We start from the raw sequence: 8,831 nt of genomic DNA, 5'->3' as shown, positions 1-8,831 counted from the left end.
ATTAACTCTCTCCTAACTCTTTAATCTTCTGAGAAGTTGTATAGGACAAATATATACAAAGTAATCAATAACACAAAACAAAAACGACCATAGGTAATTAAAATTTTTGTTTCCTTGCCTTTTTTTTTTAAAAGGATGACACTAAGTCACCGAGATTAATTTGTTTAGCAACTTCAGATTCTATCGAAATTGTTGCCAACCCAACCAACCTCTCTTGTGTCATATTTGCCCTTAAATATGTACACTTTTCTTTCCATCCCTAAAACTTTTTGCCTTTTGAAAAGATTTTTTATAATTTTTTCTATTTTTTCTCTGGCGCCCCCTTTGGGTCGGCGCCCTAGGCGGCCGCCTAGTTCGCCTATACGTTCGGGCCGGCCCTGCCCACGGAGAGGGAAATGTCATATTTAGGGAGGTTAGTAGACGGCGGGAGCAAAAGAAGTTCATTTTTGGAGAGGTTGAGTTTCAGATAGAGAGCGGACATGATGTTGGAGACTGCGGTCAGTCACTGGCTGTAACGGCTCCAGCCCCAGCCCCCACTTACCGCGCTGCGCGCGCCCCTCGGCGCGCTCCTGCTTCTTGGCGCATCCCCGCGCCCGGCCTCCGGTTCCCTTCTCGTCGGGCACCTGCACACTGCGTGACTCCCGGCGCGCAGCCTCCTGGGTAGCGTGACGCGCTGGCCCCGCCTCCAACATGGCGGTGCCCACCTCTACATATGTCCGGTGTCTGGACAGGTAAGACGCCTGTCTATCAAATGCGTTAGAGCTGTCTCGTGCGGCGTGCTCTGTGTTTCCAGGCCCCTTCACCCTTGCCTCTGTCAGCGCTGCGCTGTGTCTCTGGGGCTCTCTGCCTGCGCTGTCTCTGCCTGTTCGTGCCTCCGTGCTTCTCCCTCCGTCTCTGTCCTGCCGCCTCTCGTCCAACCCTGTTACCTTCCTTGTTGTTGCCTACCCTCCTGCCTAGTGTATCTTTGTGCTTCCTCTCTTTTGCAGCCTCCCGTCCCGGACGCCCCTGGCTCTCCGGTCCTGTGCTCAGCTTAAGTCTCTGTGTTCTCTGGTGTCCTCCTGTACGGATACGTCAGTGCCTCCTTCTAGTCTATTGCCCCAGTCGTCCCTTTGGTTCCGGCTGTCGCGGTTCTATCCCCTGGGGGTCTGTCCCTAACACTCCCTGTATAGGGGGTGGTCCTCACCTGGGTGCTCGCCCTCGGGGGCTCTGGAACCGTGACCCAGAGGGTCCACTCTCTGGTACCTTTTGCTTTCCTCTTTTGCAATAGCGAACCGCAACACTGGCGTTCTGTAGTACAGCGGGGGTAAGGTCGGGGAATGTTGTATATAGTTGTGTGTCATCAGCATAAAGATGGTACTGAAAGCCAAATCTGCTGATGGTCTGTCCAATTGGGGCTGTGTAGAGAGAGAAGGGAAGGGGGCCAAGGACTGAGCCCTGAGGTACCCCAACAGCGAGAGGAAGAGGAGATGATGTAGAGCCAGAGAACAAAACACTGAAGGAGCGGTCAGAAAGATAGGAAGAGAACCAGGAGAGAGCAGTGTCCTTAATGCCTAGTGACTGGAGCCTAGAGAGTAGGAGATGGTGGTCAACAGTGTCGAAAGCTGCAGATAGGTCAAGAAGAATGAGCAGAGTGTTCACCGCTACGTTTTGCTGTCAGGTCATTAGTCACTTTGATGAGTGCAGTTTCAGTTGAATGTAGGGGGAGGGAGCCGGACTGTGAAGGGTCTAGATGGGGGAGAGGTAACGGGTAAGGCGGGAGTAAACTAAGCGCTCCAAAAGTTTAGAGATGAAGGGGAGATTGGAGACTGGTCTGTAGTTGTTTGTGCAGGATGGGTCGAGAGCGGGTTTCTTTAGTAATGGAGTAACGATGGTGTGTTTGAAGGAGGATGGGAAAATGCCCGACAAGAGGAAGAGATTAAAGATTGTAGTTAGGTGAGTTGTGACGACTGGAGAGAGAGACTGGAGATGTGAGAGAATGGGGTCGGTAGTGCATGTGGTCGGACGAGAGGAGTCTGGAGACTTCTTCTTCTGTGATGGGATCAAATGTGGAAAGAGAGCCAGGGGAGATGTAGGAAGGGATGGGAGTCACAGCACTTGGTGGTTGGGAGCAGATTTCCTGACGGATAGTATCTATTTTTTCTATAAAGTGGGAGGCCAGGTCATCAGCACAAATGTCTGTGATAAGGGCTTGTGCTTTTGGCCTGAGGAGTTAGTGAAAAGTGTCAAAAAGTTACTTGAGGTTGTTGGCTAGTGAGGAGATCAGGGTGGTGAAGTAGGTCTGTTTGGCGAGGTGAAGGGCAGCGTTATAGGTTCTTAACATAAATTTGAAGTGGAAGAAGTCTTCTGGTGTGTGGGTTTTTCTCCATAGGCGTTCAGCACTCCCAGAGCATTGCTGGAGAAGGAGCTGTCTCCTGGATTCCCTCTGACATTGGATGGAAAGGTCTCACGTCTGGCTGCTGCTCAATGCAAACTTCCCTCACTGAATAAACACAGTGAGATCCTAGTAATCAGTGCTGATCCAAATTCTGCATCTTCCAGTTCCCTCTGGATTATTCTCACCCTGGTAGCCATCTACATGTAATATATCACACATGGCATGTAGGGCAGAGCAATGGTTTTTCTGTGATGTCACTTGGGGTCTAGAGTGACTTCATGGTCTCATACCTTCTATTAGAGGTGAGCCCCCCCTAGTGGTGATGAGGAACTGACGCCCAGCTCCTATTGAAGTGAGTGCTGCTTGGCTCTGTGCCCTTTTTACATTCATCCCCCACAGGAGCTGAAAATAGTTGATCAGAGGGGGTGCTTGGTGTCAGACCCCCCCAAGGATTTGATGTTGACCTCCAATCCTAAAGTCCCCCCATACACATTGTTAGTATGGGGTACAGGACAGAAGACATTATTAAAAGCTGGGAGCCACAATGAGGGACATTAGCACAGGATGGGGGCAAGGTCTTCTTTGTGAGGAGTCTGGCTGTGTCTGACAGCCAGCTCCCTGCCCCTACAACTGCACAATTTTCTGCAAGATGCTTACTTTGTATTGACATTTGAGAACGTCAATGCAGAGTACAGTGTGGCCCTGGATGTTTAAAGTTTATGGGCAGTCGAAAAATCGTTAAGACCGCACCAAAATGTGCCAATATTTATTTAGAGGCATTTTAAGCCAAAACAAAAGAGTTTAAAGGTCGCCATACACATTAGACAAGTCATCCGAACTCGCCCATATCAGCAGCAGTTGATAGCTTAATGTATGTGGGGGTCTCCTAACTCTTATACCTCCTGTTAGAGGAGGTAAAGAAGGATTTCCAATGGCCAATTTTTTTTTTTTTCTGTTCAGAGATAAGCCACGGCCAGAGGAGTGTGGCAGCAGCTTGTGGAGTCCATATGTCAAGCCGAGTGTATGGATATGTCAGGAGGGATAGGCTTCAGCCCAACGATCATTCGATCAACAACTATCCAGGACGGGCATATGAAAACATTTGACTTCTATGTGGAAGCTCTGTAAGCATGCTCTGTGATGTATCTAGAGGTCAATGTGCAGGGAGGGTGGAGGAGGTGATCATCCTCCTGACTGTCAGTGGCAGCTTAAAGTTATAGATTACATGTAGGAGTCTATTCACACTGAATACAAACGCGAGACTCTGTCCACAGTGGTCTTTATTAATAAATGATAGTGGTCTGCTATACACTGGATCTTCGCTATATAAATGCTTCCCTGAGGTCAGGAGACAGTCAGCGGCTGACAGTGTTGAACTGACTGTGGTAGTGAGCAGTGGGGTTGTTGGTGTAAACCACATTATCCAGATACTCTTGGCTTGAAAAGAAGAAGAAAAAATTAGATAAATTGTACATGTGCACTTTTTATGCTTTATATGTACAGGTGCGTCTCACAAAATTAGAATATCATCAAAAAGTAAATTTATTTCAGTTCTTCAATACAAAAAGTGAAACTCATATTATATAGAGTCATTGCAGAGTGATCTATTTCAACTGTTTATATCTGTTAATGTTGATGATTATGGCTTACAGCCAATGAAAACCCAAAAGTCAATATCTCAGTAAATTAGAATACTTTATAACACCAGCTTGAAAAATGATTTTAAAATCTGAAATGTTGGCCTACTGATACGTATGTTCAGTAAGTGCACTCAATACTTGTTTGGGGCTCCTTTGGCATCAATTACTACATCAACGCGGCGTGGCATGGAGGCGATCAGCCTGTGGCACTGCTGAGATGTTATGGAAGCCCAGGTTGCTTTGATAGCAGCCTTCAGCTCACCTGCATTGTTGGGTCTGGTGTCTCTCATTTTTCTCCTGACAATACTCCATAGATTCTCTATGGGGTTAAGGTCAGGTGAGTTTGCTGGCCAATCAAGCACAGTGATACTGTTGTTTGTAAACCAGGTATTGCTATTTTTGGCAGTGTGGACAGGTGCCAAGTCCTGCTGGATAATGAAATTTATATCTCCAAAAAGCTTGTCGGCAGAGGGAAGCATGTAGTGCTCTAAAATTTCCTGGTAGATGGCTGCGCTGACTTTGTTCTTGATTCCAATCAACTTTCCATTAATATACTTGGACAGCACTCTGTGAACAGCCAGCTTCTTTAGCTATGACCTTTTGTGGCTTACCCTCCTTGTGCAGTGTGTCAGTGACTGCCTTCTGGACAAGTCAGCAGTCTTCCCCATGATTGTGGAGCTACTGAAACAAACTAAGGGACCTTTTTAGACGCTTAGGAAGCCTTTGCAGGTGTTTCTGTTAATTATTCTAATTTACTGAAATAATGACTGTTGGGTTTTCATTGGCTGTAAGCCATAATCAACATTAACAGAAATAAACACTGGAAATAGATCACTCTGTTTGTAATGACTCTATATAATATATGAGATTCACTTTTTGTATTAAAGAACTGAAATAAATTCACTTTTTGATGATATTCTAATTTTGTGAGAAGCACCTGTATATCAGTGGAAATCCTCTATACATTGATAGAAAGCTGACAATCAGTAGTGGGGTCGTGGTTGGACTAGAAGGAAAGAGACACCTAGTCCTGTGGTGATAATCTCCTGCTGATAAAACACTGATTGTATTGACAGCAAAACACAGCCTAGTGACACATTGCTGGAACCAGGGTCTCAGCCCCTACATCATACTGCTCTCAGATTACAAAATAAAACCCTGCTGAGATACTCACTGTGCCCTCTGCTCTCGGCTCAGCTGCTGGTTATACCCGTCCAGCCGTTTCCTCATTTCTCTGCTGAATTCCTGTTCTTGCTGTTCCAAGTTCATGGCGGCACGAGCTGCCAGTGTTCGCTGCCTGTCCCACTCTGTGTTCAGCTGTTTCTCCTCTTCCTTCAGCCTCTGAGAACAGCAAAATGAGATTACAGTAAAGCAGTATTAGGATCCATCTGCAGCATGAGGGGATATTCCCATGGCAGATACTTGGTGATTTCCAGAACCCTATAGAAGTGAGTGGAGGGAGGCCAGCATGTGTGGTCGCCTCTTCCTTCCTGGCAGTAAAAGACGGGGTGACGTTCTCAAGAAAGATGTAGGTCCCGAAGTCAGGACCTGCATCTATCAGACATCTGTGGGATACAATGTGGACTACTGGGATGGAGGAACACTGCTCAGGATTTCGGACGTTACCTGCTTCTCTTGGCATTGCTGCTTCTGAATATCTAAGATGGCTTTGAGCTGCTCCGGACTCATGCCCTTCCAACGATCGGGCACAACACGATGCGGCCCGAAGACGCTGACGGCCACGGCAGGATTCTCCGTCAGTATGTCTCCACTCAGGTGGTTGTAAATCTCTGCTAGGTTGTTATCTTCCTCCTGCTGCTTGTGCCGTCTCCTTTGCTCTATCACTTCCAGGGCCTGGACCAAGAGGAAAGGGTCACGGGCACAACAGAATGACACTGCCCACGAGGAGCCTCCGCGCCACTCACCAAGGCCTGATTGAAGCTTTCGGTGGCCATGTTCACTGCCTTCCGACACTCATCCTCCATCCTGCTGAGGTGTTCAGCCCTCTCGTCCAGCTCCACGCGTTTTCTGTCGTGTAGATTATCTGCAGCAAAGAATGAAAATGTCAGCCCAAAAGCTAGAGATCTTATTAGATTGTGGAACGGCATAAATAGCAATGCTTCAGTACAGCAAATATCGTTGTCTCCTACAAAGAGCCGCCTGCAGCTGTAAGAGTGGGGTAGCCCCATCGTCCCCTGGACATGGAATACCCCTCTAACCTGCATACGCTTGCTGCACTTCCCTCCTCTTCCTCTCGTCCATCTGCCCCGTCAGCCATTTTTTTGTCATATCCGTCTGCATCTCTCTCCGCTTCTTTTCGCTCAGGTCTTCTCCAGCAAACCTCTGCATGCTGGCGGCTCCACATCTGGGGTCGTCGTCGCTGACTCGGGCCGGCCTGTCCTTCTTTAGGGCGTCTGGATTGTTCAGGTCAAATTCCCTCCGGGTTTCGGGCTTCTGATTTTGCTCCCTGTAATTCTGGACGGCCCGGTTCAGATCACGGGACAGTTTGTGCTCGCCCTGCTCCAGCATCAGAGCCACTTTATCTTCACGTTCTCTGTCTGCATCTGTGGGGCCAGGAAGATAAAAAAAAAAAAACAAAGGATCCGTTCCCGTGTTTCTTCTGGAAACAGCGCCACTTTTCTCCATAGGTGGTGTCTGGTACTAAAGCGTGGCTATATTCACGTCAATGGGGCTGAGCCCATAGAGATCCTACATTGGGGCCTCAGTAATATTTACCGCACGCCTCCTCCCGAGCCTTCTCCGTCCTCTCCATCATCTTCCTCTCCTCCACCTGCTTCTCCAGAGCGTCCACATCCACCTACACACGGAGGGCGTCACATGTAAGGGCAGACCATGACTGGAGACCCTACCAGGACCCCTGCACGCCGCACTCACCCCAATGCTCCGGAACTTGGCATTGAAGATTCGGCTCTGCCGTTGCTGTTCCTTGTTTCTTCTCCTTTCAATGGCGGCGACTTCCTTCACGTCTAAGGGGAGATCCAGCTTATACATGGCTGCCGGGAGAACCTGCCGAGATGGGGAGAATAGGAAATGTCACCGTACACTACTGAACAATGGGGAACTACAAGGCCCAGCAAAGCCAGACAACAATGGAAGTCTCCGAAGGCCGACTGCAACTGATATGGAACTACAAGGGTCACCCTATGGAGGGGAACCACAAGCCTTAGTATGCCTATTCCATACCTGATTGGTAACTACAAGTCTCAGCATGCCTACTTCCTAACTGAGGAACCATATGTCTCAGCATGCCTACTTCCTAACTGAGGAACCATATGTCTCAGCATGCCTACTTCCTAACTGAGGAACCATATGTCTCAGCATGCCTACTTCATAACTGAAGAACTATAAGTCTCAGCATGCCTTCTTCATAACTAAAGGACTATAAGTCTCAGCATGCCTACTTCATAACTGACTGGGAACTACAAGTCTCAGCATGCCTTCGTAACTGAAGAACTATATGTCTCAGCATGCCTTCTACACACCCAATGAAGAACTACAGGTCTCAGCATACTGATACACCTGTCGAGGAACTACAAGTCTCACTAAATTCCTGTTGGAAACTACAAGTCTCAGCATATCTACTACACACCTTGTGAAGAACTACAAGTCTCAGTATACCTACTACATACCTGATATGGGACTACGAGTCTCAGCCAGTTACTTATAGATTGTATGCTATCAGGCTGCAGTGCATGTCCTGGAGGACATAAGTCACCAGCAACATTCGTTGCCATAGCAACGGACCGTACCACTATTCTCCACAGGTAAGTAAGCAAAGTAAATGGAGGGAGGTAGGTGTGATAGTTACTGGATTTCTGAACAGGATATTTCTATTTTACAGATATAATTTTGGCCCCGTGCTCATGTTCTTTGGCAGTGACCTCCTCCATCCCCCCCTTTCCAAAGACTAATGGAATATTCCTCTGTCCTGGAGCTGCTTGTCACGTGACCCGTGGAAACTGATGCACTGTAACTATAGCAACGAAAAGTAACCATCTCCACTCCCCCAACACCCAGTATCACGATATGATGTGATGTAATATCCCCCTGGTGTAATGAACACAACACCGAGCCCTCCATACATCACTACGCTGGCATTCTCTATTACACGGTCTGTTCCCGTCCTGGAGCCGCCATGAGCCGTAGTTTTTATTGGCACCATTTTGGGGCACATACGCTGTTGTCTGCAGGGAGTCGCTGCACACACCTGACAGGACACAATGTGTATGGTACCTAAGGGAGCTACCGTCCTACAATGGACCGATATGACATTGCTGTCCTAGTTCTGCATTAAGAGGCTGATAAGTAATCTGTTAGGGGGTAAATGATATAAAGAGCCAGCGCTTTGTGATTTGTGAAGTCCAGTTTTGGAGACACCCCCTGCAGTGTGTATCCCCAGAATGATCTTCAGGCCGGAGTCACACTTGCGAGAAACTCGCATGAGTCTGGCATCCAGGGCCGCCATCACGTCATTACTGCCCTGACTGGCGTATGGGGCCCGGAGAGCAGAGGGAGCAGGTCCCGCCTCTTCTGCTCACGGGCCCCAGCGGTAGGATTATGCTGGTGCCTGGGGTGGACATACCGCCGATGCAACTGCACTGGGGCCTGAAGGTTGAGGGGGGTCCCTGCAGGCAGGGCCATACTGCCCATAGCGGCAGAGTATGCAGCTGCTATGGGGCAACTGAGTTAAGATTGCGGGGGAGGTAAGAGGGGCCCGGTGTCATGCATCGGGCCGCTCTCACTCCGTCCCATAGTCATGCAAATGTCTAGAGCTGGGTGGGGAGAGAGCGGTGCAG

The 8,831-nt window shown here is 48.5% G+C and overlaps 1 protein-coding gene across 1 annotated transcript; it reads right to left on the bottom strand.

The window, feature by feature from the left end:
- Positions 1 to 3,636: 3,636 nt before the first annotated feature.
- On the bottom strand, positions 3,637 to 7,761 carry LOC141101657 (RIB43A-like with coiled-coils protein 2). The gene is made up of 8 exons (XM_073590889.1): positions 7,665 to 7,761; positions 6,910 to 7,041; positions 6,751 to 6,832; positions 6,234 to 6,578; positions 5,940 to 6,058; positions 5,641 to 5,868; positions 5,189 to 5,355; positions 3,637 to 3,811 (listed from the first exon to the last, which is right to left on the bottom strand). Exons 2-8 carry the CDS (start codon positions 7,024 to 7,026, stop codon positions 3,730 to 3,732), a joined length of 1,140 nt encoding a protein of 379 aa, XP_073446990.1. The 5' UTR covers positions 7,027 to 7,041; positions 7,665 to 7,761; the 3' UTR covers positions 3,637 to 3,729.
- Positions 7,762 to 8,831: the final 1,070 nt, after the last annotated feature.

This window comes from Dendrobates tinctorius, unplaced genomic scaffold, assembly GCF_039654945.1.
Source record: "Dendrobates tinctorius isolate UK_male_01 unplaced genomic scaffold, ASM3965494v1 ptg000120l, whole genome shotgun sequence".
NCBI lineage: Eukaryota > Metazoa > Chordata > Amphibia > Anura > Dendrobatidae > Dendrobates > Dendrobates tinctorius.
Note: the sequence above shows the minus strand (reverse complement) of the source record. Positions and strands in the feature narration are given on the sequence as shown.